Below are 21320 nucleotides of genomic sequence, written 5' to 3' on the forward strand. Positions count from 1 at the left end.
CAGGTCAAGTTTCTTCAGATGGTAGAAACTTCATCACCAATAATAAAAATTTTAATAAAATGTCAGTATTAGAAACCCTGACTAATATCTAATTTCATTAAGATCCATACTGAAATGAGACACTTCTGGGACTGTAAGAATACTTGAGGTCAGTAAGGAGTGTGAGTCAAATTGCCAAAATATAACCCAAGGTTTTACACAGACAGAGAAAGGCCTGTGCCTCAAAGTTAGTCACTCTTAGGATGCAGAACACAGACATTTAAAATTAAATAGCTTTTCAATAAATACTTATACCTTGTAATTCAATTTTATTAAAGCACTACATAATCAGCTGTATTTTAATAACTGATGAACAATAGATACAAGTAATAAAATAACTACTTGCATGTTTTTGTTTCCAATTTGTGCTTACAGAGAAAAAACCCCAACCTCACTTCCCCCCAAAATCCCTAATTAAAACAAACTAGGAAAAAGCTACCACATATTCATTAAATTTGAATAAGACAACTACCAATATCCCACCCGTTTTTCACTTCCAAAAAAGGGGCCATTTATAACTATTCTTTATCATTCTTGTAAAATAAAATATTCTTAGTAGCCATTTGTGGTTTGGTGATACAGACACTGCACACTTAAATGTGGTATTAAGTTTTTAAGTACTGGTATGAAAGAAAAACATTTATTCCATATAAACATCTCAAAACCAAAAAGAAAATAACTACACTGAATAATAAAAAGTAATCATACTGAGAACTATTGTCAACATTTGTGACAGGAACCTAACCAGCTTCTCGCATAGCAGTGATATCAAGAAGCCATTCTGATACCTTCCATATCAGAAACACTGTAACTTAATGAGTCTTCCAGCAAAGTCTTAAGGTACTTCAAGATCAAATATGGACTATTCTGCAGATCACATGGAACCCAGCCACCTTGAGCTGGCTTTATATGGTCCCCATGGATAAAAGGGGATCAAAAGACAATGCAAAATGACAGAAGAATTCTTTCTTCTCCCTGCAAGCTTCTGCTGTCATATCACTTTTGTTGGATCAGTAGATGACTTGGTCTTTAGCTCTTACCTTTTAAAACAAGTGAGCTAAGAAAATTTGCTGAAGGCACATTTCTTTTTTATACTGGAACAAGAGAATATATAACTTTGTAATGCTGTGTCCTTACATTACTGTTGGTTTAAATCCATGATAAAGACTTCAGAAGGAGGGAAATAAAAGGGAAAATGCTTATGCTTAGGAGATCCAGCAAATAGACAGTAAGTTACCTTCATTTTTAATGTCACAGTTTTATATTTTTCAAATTTAACTTGGTGCAGTTATGCTGGATTTACATTACCATAGAAATTATATTGGTCTTCGATATTTAAAAGGTTGAGTTACATCTTAATTCTACTAAACACACTCTATGTATGTTGTTTCAAATATCAAAGCTGTAATAAAGCAACACAACAGAGGGTTAGGAGGAACAATTTGAATTGTTTGTGAAAATGAACTATTAGTTGCTTACTAATTGGCTCTCTAGAGATATTTTCACAAGTAACTATCATTATATCTTACAGCCATTCGATGACTTTCAGCCATTGTAGTCTACTAATGGTACTGGAATAAAAGACACGACATCTACTTAATTTACTCTTTGTTACATAAACTGTCTGATGCTGTTAAGCACTCTCTTTCATGTGAGATGTGATGCTGTTATCCTGTACTATTGGACATTTCTACAGGTTTGTCTTACAGAATAAAACTACATTTTTGCAGTCATTTGCTCTAAATTTACCTGATCTTTCAACAGCCATCTCCCAAGCTGTAACATTACATTAACATTAACTGTTAAACACCAAACTGCTGCCCTAAGTGATACAATCTTCAGCGATCATCAATCTGCTACCATCCCAAATACATTGAAGAATCTTTTAGGAAAAAAGGAAGCAAGACAAACTTCAACTTAGTGACCTAAAAACTGTATAAAAATTTATCATAATGAAGAGAAATATCTGTATACTTTGGCTCACATTTTGCACCCTCCTTGATTCCGCCAAACTCAGGACTACACTTATTTTCCCAGTAGAGTTGATAATTTGGGTCATTTTTTCAGTCTGGAAACTAAACAATTTTACAACTTTCTTTACCTTCTCCCAGACTATTTCCATATACAGCCATGGAACCCAAGCTTTGTTTTGCACCAGAGAACATGTACCTCCATCCCTTCAGTTCTTCAGTTCCCTGGAGCTTGCTTCATTCAGCCATATATAGGGAGCAATACTATTAACACTCCTCAGAACAAGGCAATTAAACACATAGCACTTTTACACTGAGTGAATTGTCAGCGTACATTTTGTGGGATGTGACAGAAGGGAAAGGTTTTTACACAGGGTAGAAGAGGCTGTGGTTCAAGAAGGAAAAGATCTAATGTTTAGATGCAGTTCAGTTTAACAGCAGAATCATTTGCATCCCTTTCAAGAACCTTTACTGTGAATACAAATCATGGCAACAAACTCTGTGTGACCAACGCTGAAAATGAGTGGCAAACAGACATGAAAGATGCACATGTTTGGAGGGGGGTGTTTATAAACAACAGTTTACCTGTGTGATATCATCCTGCTGGAAGGCACAGAAATTAAAGTGAAAAAGGCTGTAAGAGGGAGACTAGCAGGAAATGAAACAATAGCAAATATAAGGGATTATCACAAAGAACAGACATCCTTGAGAAAACAATCAGAAAGCTACTAAGTGGGAAAAAAATCATATCTTATTCCATACTACCCTATCCACTAATCTCTACTAGCCTGCAAAAGTTTATTCTTCCTACAGTAAAGTATATTTTAAAAATCTTTAAGGGTTAGTCTCAAATGGTGAAGACTGTCAGGGGCTCAGCAAAGACTTAATACAAAGTCCATAGGTAAGGAAAAGATTCAGTAAGAAAATGCAAACAGCTGACAAAGCTGGACTAGGTGGAGGAACACTGACAAATGCTTTCACAAGGAAATGTACATTTTTGGTATTAGAAGACGGTTGTTACTAAATAATCACTCTCAAAATGTTGGTGGCAAGCAGGACAGGCAGCAACAAGAACTGCCAAACCTAGGCCACCTAAAATGAAGGTGGCCTATTTGGTCACAAGTATAAACAAGATCAAGTTGCATTCAATGTCATTTCAAAAACTAGAGCTCATACTACAGAACAATTCACAAAGCAGGTCTCCCAGCCAGGCTTTTGGGACTAAACCACTGGCCACTGCAGAAGCAATGGATAGAAAATGGTTGCAGACAAGGATGAACAGCAAATAGCACCACTGGTAAACACTGTAAATAGCCAACAGCGTTGAAAGCTTTGCATAACTTCATAGCTATCAATAGATATCTTGAACATATTTACTAGACATAAATAGATATTCCCTAGCTCTGGAAATCCCAAATACTCAACCACTTCTATTGACCACCTGGAGCTCTTGGATGCTGGGAGATTTCAGAAATCCAACAGGCAGTGAAATACAGATCTAGAATTTGTGCTTTTTTTAGGAAATAGCCAACCTTATGTTTGAAACTTGGCATTGAAACTGTTACACACATGAAGGTTCTTTCTCATCCTTAGCCTAAAGATGGCCCTACTTTAGTTTGTAGAACGTGTCTGATACCTAACAGACATTATACATAGATTGGTGCGTGTGCTAAAATAGATGTGCAACATAGTGCACACACTGTACACAGATTTTTGTGTGTTTTAATTGGGCATGCTTAACTTTGACAGAGTTACACAGCCTGCTTTAAACGGCCCTCATCTTTATTTCATACTGATGACTACTTAATTTGTTACTTGGTTTGCAGTTATGAGGGAAGAATAAAACATGCCATTTGGCTGCAGCAGGGTAAACAATAAAGCTGGACAATGCTGTGGTTTTGTACCCACTTCTTGGACCTGAATTCAATACAGAAGTTAGCCATGGTGTCAGTTGTTAACAAGCAGAGAATTAGAAACACAAATGTTAGAAGCACACCACTTGCAGCGGGAGCAGAAGAGGTAGAAGTTTTCTGAAAATGCAGTTATGCTCAAGGGTCCGTATACCGTAGTACTGAGAACTCCACACAGCCAGGGATGTAAGGCTGGACACCAGTGACCTTCTCAGCAAGCTTAGAACCTGCAGCAAGACACATAAGCCATCACTTCCCAGTGAAGGCAGCGGTGCTTTGTAGAGTAATAGAACGCTCCTCTCAGTTTTTAGCTTTTCAAGGTGAAATAAACACCATGAATAAGATTGTAAAATTTACTTTGTTTATTTTATTAGACCCAATTTCTAGCTCTTCACCTAGAGGTCCATCTAGAAGCTGGTCACTGGAGTGACCAGAATGATTGGGGTTTACTATGTATGTCCTGAATATTTGGAGTATATTGAAGTTAAAGCTGACAGAGAAGTCTCAATTAAGGAACTGAAGAAACAGCAGATAAGAACTGTAAATATAATTCTCTAATGAAACAGTTACCCAGTGTGATAAAATATGGTACGTCCTTCTACCTGAGATCTGTGAGACTAAGAACTCTTCATTAGTACTTCCAGGTATGGGACAACCCCATCAAGAAAGACATCCTCTGTTCTACATATTCTGCAGCTGATCAGCACTATTGACTCCATCTAAAGGTCAGTGCTGGGATTCACTGCTTAGGAACTATGACATACCTAAATCAGTAATTGCTATACATCAGTACATGACTAGTGCTTTAAGAGAATCTTCTTATCTAGAGTATTTCCCATATCTGTATGTAATTACCTCTGCCTTCCATATCACATTTAATAAATTTACTGTGTAACTCTGAAATGAGTCCTTTGGAGACTCCAGGGTTCGTTATCCTCATTTCAGTCTCTATATGTCATTTATAAAAATCTGCTAATTCTTGGGAAAGGTAAATAACATTTTCTAATTGCCTATACTTAAATACTGGCATGTTATCTATAGGAAAAACTCTTTGCAATATACTTGGGTCTATGATTCTGTCTTCAATTAACTGTCCTTCTCCTGGACAGGTTGCTTTTTGCTTTTCTGAAACACTGGAATCATTGTCTCCTGGAGGGAAATGCAGATACTAATTGTCTGGGAGAACAGAAGGATCATGGCTGACTCTTCTAGTTTGTCCTTGATTTTAAAGGGAAACTGCAACACAGAAGATACTTTGATAAGAAAAACACAGATTCAAATTTTTCTGCTCTGTTCTTTTGCAGTTGCTGTTCCTATAACCAGCACAAGCCATTCGCTCTGTAGTCTCAGAAGGACTAGTCTGTGACACCACATCTTTCTTGCAGTACTGACCATATTTTAAATAGAATTAAATATTAAATATTCTTATTCTGCCAATAAAATGTGAAATGGAAAATGGTACGTTTTCTAAAAATGTCAAAAGCTTTTCTACACCAAAGGTTTGTTTTACGTTTTTATTTGTGGTTGGGGATGAGGGGAATATTTATCCAATCATATTTACAGTTAGGATGTTTCTACGGATGTATGTCATTCGCAATGCATATTTCTAAAAGGACTGTCATCTGGGCTTTACAGTACCTTTAAGTGAGCTTTGTGCCAAAAAATGTAATATTTAGGTTTTGAAATAATTAGGTTAAGTAATAAAAATTATGTAATAACTTAAAATAAATTCTCACTTAATGTGAAGCTTCATACTGAAGGGGGTTTTTTATTACTATTTCACCGGGGTAAGGGGTTAAACAATGCCAGCAAGATATTATCCTCATACGGAGGTTCTTTATTTGAGATGTTTGAGTAGAAATATTAACTACGGCCTATTAAGTTAATGACATGCTGAATTATCATTATGGCTGATGAAAACAGTAATTAAATGTTACAGCTGGCATGTGTCATCATTACCTTATTTCCTTTACAAAAATAACAGATTGTTTTAGATATCACATAACATGAAGAAGAGTCACTAACAGCGATGGTGATAAAATCAGAATACACTGAATTATATCAGTGCCAGTACTTCTAGGATAAGTACTGTATAAAGATATTTGGAGTGGAAGGAGGACTGGAATAGGTGTACTTCATGGAATAGGTGTACTTCGTGCTTTAGCTTGGCCACAGTGGGCATAATTTCTTGTATTTCTATATTTAATTCAGGCAGCTACCTTTTGAAGAAAACAGGGTGAATTTTTGCAGTAGCCATTCATTAGACGAGACGAAAACTGAAACTGCCTTAGGTAACAAATAAAATAACATGGAAGTGACAGCTTGGTTATTAAGAGATGTTTCTTCACATTACAGAACCTTGATATAATCTGATTTGATTCACATTTATCTGCTGGAGGGGTGTGTACACAGAAAGAACAATTCTGGGAAGCCCTATAATGGAGTGCAGCCTTAAACTGTCTAAAGTAGTGAAACACATAGCAAAAGCAATTTCAATCTTTAACTACGGTATCACTTACTCTTGCAGCTTTAGTACAATTGGTAGATTTTTTTTTCCCCTGAGCAACTTAACAGAGTGAGAAAGGTTAAAGTGAGGTGAAAAATTTGGGGTACTTTCTGAAACAGTCAACTCAAAGACAGAACAACCTAGGAAAATATGCTTTTGTGTCCCATATGACAGTACAAAATTAAAAACTAAAGGAAACTGAAATATAATGCAATAAAAATAGTTTGCAATTTTTTGCAGTATTTTTTCCTTAATGCTTGAAACCAAATGTTTGTTTGGTGGGATTATTTTTAACCCAAAAAACTCCTTGAAATTAATTGGAAAATGTAATCTGCACTTAGTATCAGACAGCTTGTGTTTATATTTTCCAGGGCATTTTTACTAAAATATCAGTACATCAGAAGGTAGCAGTTTCCAATAAAACAGTCAATCTGCTTGTATGAATCAGATACTCACTGTATGCAAAAGTTAGCAAGACAGCAGATACTCATGAAGCACTGTTGCAGATTTTCTTGAGACTGTATTATACCTGCGCTATGTTCCTAGGCAATAAAACCCGAAGCACATAGAACACTCCAGAAGAAAACTTGGAATTATTTGAAAGTTGCACACCATTCTGATTAATTTCTGAGACAAGAACATTAACACAGCACATGAATGACAAAACTGATGACCTAATGATGTCCAAGGAGGATGTTCCCTATTGCATAATGCTTTTGCTGGCTAGGAACTGTATTTTTATGCCTCCTCTTCCTACAGGAGAGCCTATGTAGCTCTTGAATACTGTAAGAACAGAGTAAAAGAATCAGCACAATCATTAAAACCTTTTCATCCAAGAGGGGTGGTTGGTATCTCTTGCTGCTGCTTTCTTAAACTTCCAGCATGGTACAACCCTTCTAAGAGAAGATGCCTACCTCAGTGAAACGTAAAAGGAAAAAGCACAAATCAAGCATTAACAAGCAAGAAAAAAGCAAGTAAATCAGATTTCTGGGTGCAGTAGAGGAAAAGGGAACTGCAGATCAAGGGATAATATAGACTGAAAATAGTGAAAGAAAAAGAAATCTTCAGGTAAGAGTTCAGCTGGTCTAAGTCAGCGTAGCCCCAGGGAAGTTACGCTTACTTAGGCCTGGTAGGAATCTGGCTCAGCAACCTGAAAAAAGAAAGGGAAAAACTTCAGGATAAACAAACATAGACTGGGATTGAGCAGAAAGAAAGATATAATTCCCTTCTTCGGCAGAGAGGGATGAAAAGTCTCATCAATGGAGCTGAATAGGTTGGGAGAACGGACAACTAAGCAGGAAGATAGAAAACTGGAAGCACAAAGCATAGGAAGCAAAAAGACGTTGACAGGCAGCATTGCCAGGTGGTAAGGAAAGAATTTTAGGGAAGAAGTGCAGAATGAAGTGGCAGAGAGAAAAATTAATGTGCTTTTAAGGTATTTGACTTCCTGTTGAGATTACTGCTTCTTGCACATGCTTGTCAGAAAGCACTTTATTATCATTCTTGGTTCATTTTCATCTATACATCTTTATTCCTCTTACACTGCTAAATATCATAAAATTAAGTGTAGGTTAAGATTCCTGCAATATATATGGTTACAATTCTGGACCACTGCTACTATTGTTACACTAGACAGACAGATCTTTCCAGGTGTGATGATCACTTTATCTCTTTGTCATCACTGCAAGGTGAAAAAGATCTTCAGTCAATGGGCATTCTTGCAGCAAATATCATGGTGGGGGGGAAGTGTATGAAGAGAAAGAATACCTACAATATGATAAAAATCCTTAAAAAAATCCTGCTTAAAATACAATGTGTCACATGCTGACATGATTATTTTTGTCAATTGTTTGACATCCAAAACAAAACTATTAAATAAATACTGTTTACAAGCTTCTACAAGCACACATGTCCTGGTTTCAGCTGGGATAGAGTTAATTGTCTTCCTAGGAGCTAGTACAGTGCTATATTTTGAGTTCAGTATGAGAACAATGATGATAACACACTGATGTTTTCAGCTGTTGCTAAGTAATGTTTAGTGTGAAGTAAAGGGTTTTTCAGCTTCTCATTCCCAGTCAGCGAGAAAGCTGGAGGGGCACCAGAAGTTGGAAGGGGACACAGCCAGGGCAGCTGACCCAAAGTGGCCAAAGGGATATTCCATACCATGCCCAGTACATAAACTGGGGGGAGCGGGGGCAGGGGGATCGCCGCTCGGGGACTAACTGGGTGTCGATTGGCGGGTGGTGAGCTATTGCACTGTGCATCATTTGTACATTCCAATCCTTTTATCATTACTGTTATCATTTTATTAGTGTTATCATTATCATTCTTAGTTTCTTCTTTTCTGTTCTATTAAACCGTTATCTCAACCCACGAGTTTTACTTCTTTTCCTGATTTTGTCCCCTATCCCACTGGGGGTGGGGGCAGGGAGTGAGTGAGCAGCTGTATGGTGCTTAGCTGCTGGCTGGGGTTAAACCATGACAACACACAATATGAATACACAGTGCTATATGAAAAAATGCATTTATGTACCATTTGTAGGCATTATGCAGACATATGTGCCTAACTTACTCGATCCGCTACTATGTGAAATAAATACCAGTTCACAGATTGAAGATACTCTTTAAGTTTGTGAGTGACTTTAACACTTCTCTATAAAGGACAGCCTTATCTCTGTAATTCATGCACTTAAACTCAAATCAATATCCATGGCAGCTAGTGTTTTTTTATTTACTTATTTATTTCTAAATCAACCACATGCCTGCATGGCAGGTTATACAACATTTCTCTGTCCTGTAAATGGTTTGCAGGTAACTTGCTGGGCCAGTATTCTATCTATGCAAACTTTTAAAATAAGAGAGATTTACAAATGACTGGTATTAGGTTTGTGTGCTTGCCCTCTCTTACTAAACAGAGGATAATTTCCTAGATTAGCCAGTAACAGAGCTGGGTTAGAAACAGTATACCTGGCCTGCAAAATACAAAGGATTTAAAATTTTTCTTTTTTATTTCAACATTACATTGAAACCTTCAGAATCACAGCACTCATTTGGGATAGGAAAGCTGTCTTTGTCCAACCAAAACGAGACAGTATCCTGTAATGCAGCTGGCTATGCAGAAGACTAATAATCCTTTTCCTTTTTGTTTTAAACACAAGTGCTACTCTGAAGCTGAACTTGTTCTCCTTTGAATACACTGTTACTGGTACAGGGCTGTGAAAAGTTCCAGTTTGAACTCACAGTTCTCATACTCCGTAGTCCTCATACGAGAAAAGCAGTGAAAAATAGTATCTCAAAGCTAAGTAATTGCTCTGGATAGTGTGGAAACTGAAGATAATAAACACGTAATGACAGAAAATTTAACATGCATATATAACTGAACCTTGTTAATAACCTTGTTAACAAAAATAACATAGTCCCGATTGCAAAATCCTGATTATAACTCCATAATATAGCATGTGAACATTTTAAACACAGCAGCTATTCATACTGCATACATCTGTATGCTGTATTTATATAGATGCATGCAGATACAAAAATACACCCATGTATACCCACATTCTAAGACTACACAAAGACACACAAATAGGCTTAAGTTTACAAGCAAAAAGTAGGTACAAATGAGTATACAGAGATAAGGACAATATGTTATGTTGGACAATATCCTATGTTGTCACTGAAACATACTCACCATTTGCAGAAGATCAGAAGAAACCATCTGCATGCAACACATCGCTGTTGCCAAAGCACAGACAATGGTGGAGACGATATTGAGAGCGCACACACTGAACAACAGGTCCTGTGAAAAGACATGCATCAGAATATCATATCTTATCTCAGGGACACAAAGGAAAGGACATATTTTTAGCTATTTGTTAATAAACACTGTCAACTGCTATCAATTGATATGGTCTCAATTAACTGTGTAGAACTCATTCCACTCATAGTAATTTTTTTAAATCAGTCTGCAAAGGGAACAATTATAGAAACAAACATCTTCCCTTGCCCACTTCTCACAATACATCTGTATTAAGAGATTTCCTCAGAAATATTGATATTTCAACTTTTCCCATTCCCTGAAATAAAAGACAAATTACTGCTTTCACAGTGGACGCCAAGCTACAGCTATAACAAGTAATATACTATGAAACAGACTTCTGATTAAAAAAAAAACCAACAATCAAAACCCATACAGAAATTTCACTGCTTTCAGTAGTTGAAACCTACAACTTAGGGTTGTGTGTTAAAAAATTCAATGGAAACTGTTGTAGGAAATAGAGAAACTTATCCTGTATCACATACTCTCTGCATCTCAAACATTTTTAGATATGAGAGAAAAGCAGGGACTAAATCCAGGCATTTCACCTTGTGCTGATGAAATAAGTGCATATTGTCATGTTGTTTTTTTAAAAAAACTGAAACTTTTAAAATAGAATATAAAGTATTTCTGTTCAGTAAGTAGAATAAAATAAATTTAACATTTGAATTAAAACTGAAACATTTTTATAGCAAAGGTATAATTAAAAAAAAATAATAAATCCATCTTTTCCAATCACTGGATTTTTATTTACTTTCCCATCAGCCAGTGAAAAGGAACACTGACTGATTTAGCATGCTGGTGACATTTCAAAACTAATACATTCCTTCTACAGCAATTGCATAGCTGTTGTAATTGTTACAATTATATGGCGCAGTTAGTATTCTGAACAGCCAGTAAAAGTATTTGAGAAAAAGCGTCACAGAGAACAGATGAAAAACAGAATCAAAGTTGTTAATATATTATGAGTAAAAACACTCACTGTGTAAAGAACATTCTGTAGGGTCTAAGTTTAAAAGAGTATTTCAGTCACTGCTAGCGCACAAAATAACTTCCATGCTATAAAATCAATGCATTGCTCGCTTTGTTTTTTCCAACAGTACTAAAAAAATGATAGAAAGGTATGGATTTACTCCTGCCATTATAATTGCATGCTCCTCAAGTGACCTTCATTTGAAGATGGAAATACCAGGCATGGGAACCAGGCAGACATTAAATGAGTCAACAAGTTCTAGTCATTTAACAGCTTACACTGAGCCAGATCTGCTCTTGCTGATCTGGTCAGTGGTTTTCTGTCTTCTTGGCCAGCCCCTCAGCCAGGGGAATAATGAATCGACAGCAAAATACCAGAAGGGCCGATCTCTAACTCATACAGAAGGTGATACAGAGGACTCATTCAAATACAAAGTCTTATAGACCCATTTAGAGCATTCATATGGAGATAAACAGGCAAATAAATCCCTAGAGATCCAATTAGTTAACAGTGGCACAAAAAGAGATTGAGATCCTGCATGTTCTTGTTTTCCATATGTAAACCTAGGTAAAAAACACCAAGGCAGATATGAGATGTAGGGCAGAAATAGGACTATTTCCTAGCAATGAGAAACCTCATTCATTGCTTACTACAGCCATTTAGAACCAAAAGGTTTAGCTAATCCAAATGTATAACTTAATACCATTTATGCTAAATAATAAAATCTACATCAAAGTTGTAAATTAGGGTCCAAGGTGTCTTTAAGACCCTTGTGCTACTTAAATGCCTCAGGATAGGCTCAACTGTGCCTGTATGTTGATGACAGATGTTTCTTTGATCTGCTCCTAAAGATCCTGCAGCTTCATCCCACTGTTCCAATGTTTATCTTTACCATCAGTGTCCTCCTTATGTCCATCCCACAGCTGAAAAACCATTGCTGCTTTCCTTCCATAGCTTTTGAGAACAGGCTGTTACACAGCAGACTTGTACTCCTTTAAACTCTATTATCATGCTTGTAGGTTTTTTCTCCTTTACTGCATGACATATTAACCCCATTTCCTCCAATCCTCAACTGAGACCAATTTCCTACGTCTCTGATCATTTTCATTAATTTCTGTTGGTTAATCTCAAGCTGGTCCACCTTCTTCCTCAAATGAAGAATCCTATACTGGGCACAACCAAGGCCTTGCAAATGCTGACTATAGCATAAGGATTATTTCTTGTGCTTTACAGGCTATACTCATCCTTACACATACTGCAGTGATGACTGAGGTTTTTTTGCAACAGCACATCATTGATTTATTTTTTTTGTCCAACATAACCTCAGATCTTTTCCTGCAGAAATACGACCCTCTTCAACCTGCTAGTAGGTAAGGACAGAAGCAACTTCATAAAGACAAAACTATTTTTATTGGAGAAAAGCCAAAAACCAAACCTCATTCTCAATTATACTTTTCTCACATTTATAAAAAATAAGGAATAAACCAAACCCATTTCATACTACATGGATAGAGAGAGAAAAAGGATTAAATTTTTCCCCCAATTCCTTCCTCCAACACTCCAAAGCACAGAGTAAAACCAAGTAATACTTTTCATTTTTAGTTATTTTTTCCTTTTCTACCAGTAATTCTAGAAAACCTCTCCAGAGTGTCAAACCAATTGCTTTTATTTTTATTCATTGCTAACTATTGTGAAACAACAGAAAAAGTAAGCAGACTGCAGTAGTGTCCCAGACTGAACCCTCAAATGATCACACCTTTTTTGTTGTGGTTTGAGATTTTTCCCTTGCCATGCACGGGTAGCTGAAATCAATTTGCTATTCAGTATTACATTTGTTATGTAGGGCAGAGATTACTGTCCACAGTAACAATGGCCCTCTTTCCACAGGCTCCTTTTCCAGGCTAAGCATGCAAGAGTTAGAATATTGTTCCCACTGCAATCTTTTTGAAGGTGAAGCTACAACTAGACTGTTTCAAATGCAGTGATGCAGTATTTTTATATATTTCATAAAGATCAATAAAGAGCAGACATCTATCGGCCAAAAACATAACAAGACAGCAAAGCTAAACAAATTTGGAAAAGATGTTAAGTTTAAATTTTTAACAGTGAAGGTAATAACTAAGCAATGATTGTGGTATCCTCACCTTCACTAGGTATTTCTTAAAGCAAGACTACTTCTTTGTTGTTTTTTTTCCCTAAAGTGTGTTTCAACTCGAACAGGAACCAAACAACAATCAAGCCTTCCCTCCCTCCCCTCCACCTGCAACCAAACATTATACAGCCTCAGGCAATTTACCATTTTCAGGGAATTTCCTCCCTGTGCCCTGTAGAACAAGTAACTAGGTAATTCATAGGACACCCATTTATTCAACTATAGACAGCAAATGAGCAGCACAGGCTTTCAAGATCTAAAACCCTCCATGGCCATACATGCTACCCAAAAGACAGTGTAGGTGCTTATGCAGATTGCTGCTGGAACACAACGACAATCAAGAGCTCCTTTAAGAAGTATCTGTGAAAAAGCAGTAACCACAACAGGGATAATCTTAACTATCCACAGCACCTGGCCACAGACAGCTACATTTATAGGGGTCTAAAGGAGTAAGAAATCTATATTAAATACAAAAGCAAGGAGCTTTAGCAACAGATTTTTGGTTGATATCTGCAAGAACTACACTAATCAGAAAACACAACACATGAATCTGTAATGGTGTGAAATATGATTCTTTGCTCTTCGCAAATGGCTGAACCAATTTTCTCTTACATGGTATTTTTCTCGGTATTTTCGTCTTTTTAAGAGAAAAATCTGATTCTTCAGCATGTTTGTATGATAATTAATGCTCTGATAGATATAATGTACTATGTAGAATTATTCTTCCACAGGTTATGTATACAATTTTCTTACTACACCTTAACTGACTAATTGCAGAGGACAAAAATCCCTTTAAGAGCAGAAGAGCTGTCAGAATTGCCTGGAAGCAAGCCTAGGTCAACGCAGATTATATACCCACAGGAGTTAGATGGCATTGTGAGCTGTTTCTCTGTGGCCAGTTATTTTCCCAAGTAGATCCCCTGGTAAATCTCAAAAGCTGAATTTGAATTTAATACTGACTTATGAAAAAAAGATTTCATGGTTGCAGTATTCCATTTTTATTACAGCTTAACATTTACCAAATTAATTGTGTCATTACCTACATAACTGTTTATCACGTTTTCCCTCCCTAATAAAAGACACCTTTGACTTATACTATGGTCCCACTAAGGATACTTGTGCATCCTCAAATCTCCTTCACACTATCATCCATATGTCTTACTTAAGGAGAGAACATCTATTTTTTATTCTTCTTTTACTGAGTTAAGCTGTTTTCAGTATTACTCTTTTGATAGTTTCTGTGCTACTGCACCTCAAAGTTCTGCCTTTATTAGCACGATTAAAATAATACTTTGTAACAAAAGTTTTTAAAACACACATTTTCCAAAATAAACATTTGCAAAGCAAAAAGTACACTAAAACTAAACCTTTCCTTCATATCTACTGAGAGTTTACCCCATCTTCAGTAGCGATTGCCTTCTCATAGAATACGGCAATCCCATACTCCCTATGCTTTCTCCATGACAGTCACAGCCACCTTTATGATCCTGTAAATTCTTGAAAAAAGCATACTCTTGCATTCCTGAGAGTTCAAAACTGATTCAGAAGGAAACAATGCTTGTCACACAAAATCTGTGGTCTTGTAAAACATCTCAGCTGGAGATCTTTAGAATGAAAGCAGAGTATAACATCAAAACGAATGTAATTCTTCAGCCGTACAAAGACTCTGAAGCACCAACCTCTTAACCCACCAAAATGTTGAGAACAATATTAGATGAATTGCATGAAAATGTGGCTGCGTGTGGAACAGAAGATGCAGACATTGGGATTTAGCCCTTTGTGGAATAGTCATACTGTGACAACATTTCTCAGAGAGACAGCATTATAAACAACTCTGTTCTCAGATATATTGAGACCTAAGAATGCACGCTGGCAAGCAAATTAGAGTAGCTACTGAATTCAAGAAAACAACTCTTTTATGAAACTGATTCTGCCAAGCCAAAATTTTAAGCGGTGTCAGGTATAGCTTTCTTCTCACATAAATCAACAAACTGAGAAGCAGAGACTGCCAAGAAAAGGAGGTGTGTTGTCCAGTTTAAATGGCATGTGTGTTGACTGGCTTTTTGTCTTCTGTTGGTAGGATTCTTATGAACCATGCTGTAAACAAAGAGAATAGACTGATCCTTTAACTGTGGAGGAGTCATTGAGATATTTGGAGAAATTAAAGTTACAAATGAAAGAAGAAATGTAACAATTAATAATCTGGACAAAATAGCACAAAGTGCTATCTCAAACAGAAGGCAGAAATTGTACCATTTCTGAGATTAAACATGGTTTAACTACAGAATTCCATGAAATGTTAGTGATAGAACTCTGGACATCAACAGAGGCAAAAATAACTGTATGAGCTTTATAACCTTAAAAAGGGGGCTAAATAAGCCTATTTATGTCCTATTGAGGGTGTGCTGGTTTTGGCTAGGATAGAGTTAATTTTCTTCATAGTAGCTAGTGTGGGGCTATGTTTTGGATTTGTGCTGGAAACAGCTTTGATAATACAGGGATGTTTTCCTTACTGCTGAGCAGGGCTTACCCAGAGTCAAGACCTTTTCTGCTTCTCACCCCACCAGCGAGGAGGCTGGGGGTGCACAAGAAGCTGGGAGGGGACACAGCCGGGACTGCTGACCCCAACCGACCAAAGGGATATTCCAGACCATAGGACGTCATGCTCAGCATATAAAGCTGGGGGAAGAAGAAGGAAGGAAGGGAGGGATGTTCAGAGTCATGGCGTTTGTCTTCCCAAGTAACCACTAGGCATGATGGAGCCCTGCTTTCCTGGAGATGGCTGAACACCAGCCTGCCCATGGGAAGCACTGAATGAATTCCTTGTTTTGTTTTGCTTGCGTGCGCGGCTTTTGCTTTACCTATTAAACTGTCTTTATATCAACTCAGTAGTTTTGTCACTTTTACCCTTCTGATTCTCCTCCTCCCACTCCAACTTGGGGGAGTGAGCGAGGGGCTGCGTGGTGCTTAGTTGCTGGCTGGGGTTAAACCATGACAGAGGGGCTGCACACTAATTTGGCAGATGCTAGTTTTATGTGTGTGAGCCCTCTTCCTTTGTTGTGCTTATGGAACAAAAAGAAGCAAATCTTTCAAACCTTAGCTCAAAATGAAATTGAACATTTCTCCAGTCTGGAAGCAGTAAGGTCTATAATAGAGCTAGTACAAATGTTTCATCAAAAAATGCCATTTTGACACTACACATATATTTCATTTCATTTTCAATTTTGGCAAAAAACAAAGTTGGGAGCTCTCAGTCAGATCTAATATGCAGCAATATATCACAGAACTATTTATATTGGGGGCAGCTGAACAGAAGCAGAAGAGATATTCCTTGTCTCCTCCTTCTTGCTTACATGCATTAAGTTTAATTAAGCTGAAATACCTCCCCTTTGGGTTTATGTCTACTTGTTAGACTGGAAGACAGCCTTATGGGATGTGTTGTTAGCAGTATGTAGAAAACCTGAATTTTCTAAGCTGGTTGTGAGAAAGGGTTTAACATGTTCCAGATTTAATCAACATTGGTATTGTTTTCCTGATGCCACAACTACATAAACTCCACACCTACCTAAGCAGCTTAGCTACAGAAAAGACATTGCTGTCTACAAGCATCAAAATCATTCAGAAGTTAGGTTTCCAAGTGCTTTCAGGTACAGAAGCAAGCACTGCTGGCTACACAAACAGAATACATATACCTAAAAGTATGTACCTGTTTCTTTTGCTTTTTGCGTGTTTCCAGAATTATGGAAACATGACCTGGCAGAGGTCCCATAATGAGCAGTCAGCCTCACCTGCCGTTTCTGAGTATTGTTTTTTGTGGATGGCACTCAGGTGAGATACCTGTAACTGCCACTAAAATTAGGCCACTATTTAGAAAAAGACTCTAAGAACAGGTTGTGTAACCTGCAATTTAAAAATCCTGAAGTTCTGTCTGGAAACCCTGAACGTCTGAGCAGACAGAAGTGATGGTTTGCATTGCTGTGTTCTATGAAGCACTGACAACAGTTAGCCAACTCCAATCACGCAGTAACAATCTCTCTCCAGCAAAATGATGGCTTTAATATTTTGCAGTGCCATTCTTTTAGAATCCTTAACCATGGCCCTGTAAAGGGATCTCCAGTGCCCTTCTTGGACATCCGACACACCATTTGATCATTCAAATCATGTTTACTTCTCTTTAATGGAATTGCTTTTAGACTTTAGCTGATCAATGTAAGCTGCCCAAGCTATAATTTTTTTGCAAATACATGTAATTTACAGCATACTTTGGTGTCTACATGATTGTGAAAGTTAATATTATTATCTGAATGTTGTATATCAGTATTTCCATCCTACGTTTTAGTTTCTACCAACTGCAGTTGCAGCAGCTCCTGGCTGTGCTAGGGAAGGAGCAGAAAAGAACAGCCTCACTCTGACAAGCCTTCTTCCAGAAAGGAGCTGAAGTTTGACGAAGCATAGGAAGATTGTCTAAATAAAGCTCTTCTCCCACAGAAAACATACAGCTATCTTATTTCATAGGCTTCTAAACACTGAATTTGTTGTGAAAAGAGAATACTTGCTATCTTCTTCAAAACCACAATTGTATTCCCAAATATCCTAGGATCCTCACCACTTTTATGCCAGTGAGCTCAGACAACACGAAAAAGTTAGGAAACCTCAGTGCCTGAGGTTGCTGAGCCTTCCCCTTCCCTTTAACCACCTTTAGGCATACTCAACTCTCAAAACTCTGTTCCTCATCTTTACCTCTTTCCCATATCCCTCTCCATCACCAGTTTGCAAGTGACTGCTGAGGTAAGGACACGGCAGGGATTTTTTGTGATTGGTGAGCGACTGAAGACAAGGGAAGAGACACTGGTGAAAGTGACTGTCTCTCAAATTTTATCAAAATGAAGATCGCCAGCAGGTAATATTTAAGATAAATTACAAAAAGGAAATAAAAGCAAATCACACTTAGCACTGCTACACATCATGCTTTTCTTTTTTGTTGCACAGTCTTTAGAAGACACAGCCAACATTTTTCAAGTGCACCACTTTTCTGAAAAGTGTTTACATAAAAATGCATGTTCTCTAAATCTGAGACTATGATCAAAAGCCTATGGAACACATTAAAATATGAGCTGTATTTCAAAAGCTGAGTATTTTTTAAGATTTGAATGTTTAATTGAAGTATTTTTATATTTTGTATTCCAAAAATATAATTTTATTATATAATTCAGTGAGAACTAAATATGAAAAAACCCATACAGTAATATACTGAAAAATCAGTTTGTCCTAAAAACTCATTTTCTTTGTTTTCCATCAAAGTGCTGGTTGATAAGGCACTCAGATGGTATTAAACTGGAATAACAAAAAAATTGGTGATTGATAACTCAACTGTAGAAACAATAATTTAAGAAAGCAATTTAGAACAGCTGTTAGCACAGGCAATTACCTGACAGAAGCAAAGAAAATCTCTTGAATGAGACAGAATCTAAAATAAAAAATGATAATAGCATGAGTCCCCCATTAGTGATGGGAGAGGTGGCAGAACAGGGTCCTTTATAACCAAAGAACACTCACTGCAAGTGTATTCACCCTTCTGAAATTTTGCCTTTCAAACATAATTTGTATCTCCTATCACAGCAAATGTAAAGCAAAACTGGAATACTACCAATTTGCTCCAATAGTGAGCCACATCCATAGAGTTGCTTCATCTTGGAAAACAAAGTTATAACTGAAATTCTCTCTTTCGGTTGCCTTCCAGAACCAGTTGTAGAAAAGCTGTATTTGTCAACCACAGCGGGAATCCAGCTGTAATACATGTAATAATACATGCATTCAACTTTAACAGCAAAAACTCAATGTAATTTTAGATCTGGAAGGGAAGTACTACATGACTGACAGCAGCCTGCATATGAAACAAAGCAAAAAGGTGAATTCCTAAAGAACTTTTGTTTCCATATATACAATATCTCCAAACTCATAGCTATGAAAAAGCAGTAAGACACATTAACCTTTGGAATGACAGTGTTTCATCTTGTTTGTACACACTTTATTCATCAAAAGCATAAAGCACCAAGTAAAAAACCAAATACATAACCACCTACCACAAGCTACTGTTTTGTAAGGGCTTGAAATGAAGCCAAGTTATAACGATCACACCAAAGGACTTCAGCATAAGCCCAATAAAACTATATGCTTCAGGATAACTGTTACTTGGGAAAAAACACCAACAGCCTTGCTTAACCTGACTCCTTTTACCAAACTGCTGCAGGAGCTCCCTAATTCCTTTTACATACCCAGTAAATACAGATTAAAAATCAAGTAAGCCCAAATAAAATAAGAATCTCTGGACATCTTCACAACTCAACTCAAATGCAGACTTTGGTAAATATTTAATCACTCCCTTGCCTCTTCATATCATAGCAATGAACTGTACTATCAATTAAGTTGCATGCATGAACATCAAACCAGGGAATTTAACATTCAATACAGGTACATACCACACAGATGAAGCACTACTACCACAAAATATTCATTTTTTCTATCAAATATTAAACAGAAAATTTTCCAGCTAAGCTGCTTACACAGAACTGAGAAACTGTGTTTAAACCTATTTTGTTCTAGAAGGAAAGTACAGATCAATGCTTCCTGTCCCCACTTCTCTGTCTCCACATTTATTTACAACATTTACAATATTTAGTATTTTTTTGTGAAATGTGTTACTTATGTTCATGTTAAAAAAAAAAAAAAGTTACATAGCACAAACCCAGTACTTCTTAAGAGTTCTAACCTGTGCAACAATATTCAACTGGCAATTCTTTTTACAACACACTCAAATTTTGCTGGCTCAATAGATTGTTTTCCTGTGGAAATAAAAGGTTCATAGTCTTTGAAGCTCTTAAGTCCTTTGCAATTTTGAGAGCTTAGTCAATATACAATAAAAGGAGTAAAATAAGCTTGCTGATGTGTAAAAAGAACACTCTGTAATCAGTAGCCCTAAACACATGGATCTCAACATCCACACCGATCAAGGGCTAAAACCAGCTTCACTTGTGCAATTCTTTGAAGATGATTTCTTTTCTCCTTGACTGACTTCAATTACAGTGCTTCATTTCTTATACTACTGTAACCTGAAAAGAGATAATGAGCAGTAAAGCTTTTTCACCCATGAAATTAGTCTCTGTGTACCTCTTTTATTTGTGAATTCAAGGACAACAATCCTTTTAACTCAAATTATAACTTCAGTGGTTCTAACTGGATATGTCTGAAAAACACTAGAAAAAATAGCTGCTTTAATACTAAGGAGACTGTCTTTGCTTACAAAGAATCAATTCTGAACCATACGGGTCTCAAATGCACATTGAACTGTAAATGGATAAATGTCCAATGCTTCATAAAATAGATTTAAGGTATGAAAGTACAATATAGTACACTATTTCACATGATTCTAAAATATTTACTGTATTTTTAAGCAGTGCAGAGCTGCTACTTAAGAAAAATAAATTCAAAAAGGTCTTCTCTGCTTAGATGCAAGTTTGCATATCTCTCATCAACTCAGGTATCTACATTAAATTTAGTACTGCAGATATGTTAGTTAGAGACTCCTGAAAGACTAAGGTTCCATAAAATAACTAGACAAGTATGTAATAAACAGATTCCAGCCATTCAAAGACGCAGCTTTTCAGCCATAAGAGAAGTTCACAATCATATTCACTCACTGCCTAAGCTAGGAACAAAAACATTCATGAGGAAGGAAAAGTATGAGCAAACTATGTATGTTACGCCAACTGTTACTTAGAGCTTTTGAATGCTTGTAACTCAACTATTCAGACTACAAAGCCCACACTGAACTGCTCTATTTTTGATGATATCTAGTATGATAAGTCACTCTGAGCATAAATAATATTTTCAGTTACCTGTTAAGAACATGAAACAACTCCAGCATTTCAAAATCTGATAGGAAATTACTCGTTC

At 36.8% G+C, this 21320-nt stretch overlaps 1 protein-coding gene across 5 annotated transcripts in view; it reads right to left on the reverse strand.

The window, feature by feature from the left end:
• The window catches only part of ENTREP2 (endosomal transmembrane epsin interactor 2), a 179865-nt gene that overhangs the window by 29503 nt on the left and 129042 nt on the right, over positions 1 to 21320 (reverse strand). For all 5 annotated transcript variants that reach the window (XR_007507562.1, XR_007507563.1, XR_007507561.1 and 2 more), the window contains one exon: positions 10117 to 10224. Coding sequence is in view for 1 of the 5 variants with exons in the window: in XM_049813334.1 (XP_049669291.1) it covers positions 10117 to 10224 (108 nt within the window). In the remaining 4 variants the exon portion in view is untranslated. The remainder of the gene's footprint in view (positions 1 to 10116; positions 10225 to 21320) is intronic.

This window comes from Accipiter gentilis, chromosome 10, assembly GCF_929443795.1.
Source record: "Accipiter gentilis chromosome 10, bAccGen1.1, whole genome shotgun sequence".
Lineage (NCBI taxonomy): Eukaryota > Metazoa > Chordata > Aves > Accipitriformes > Accipitridae > Astur > Astur gentilis.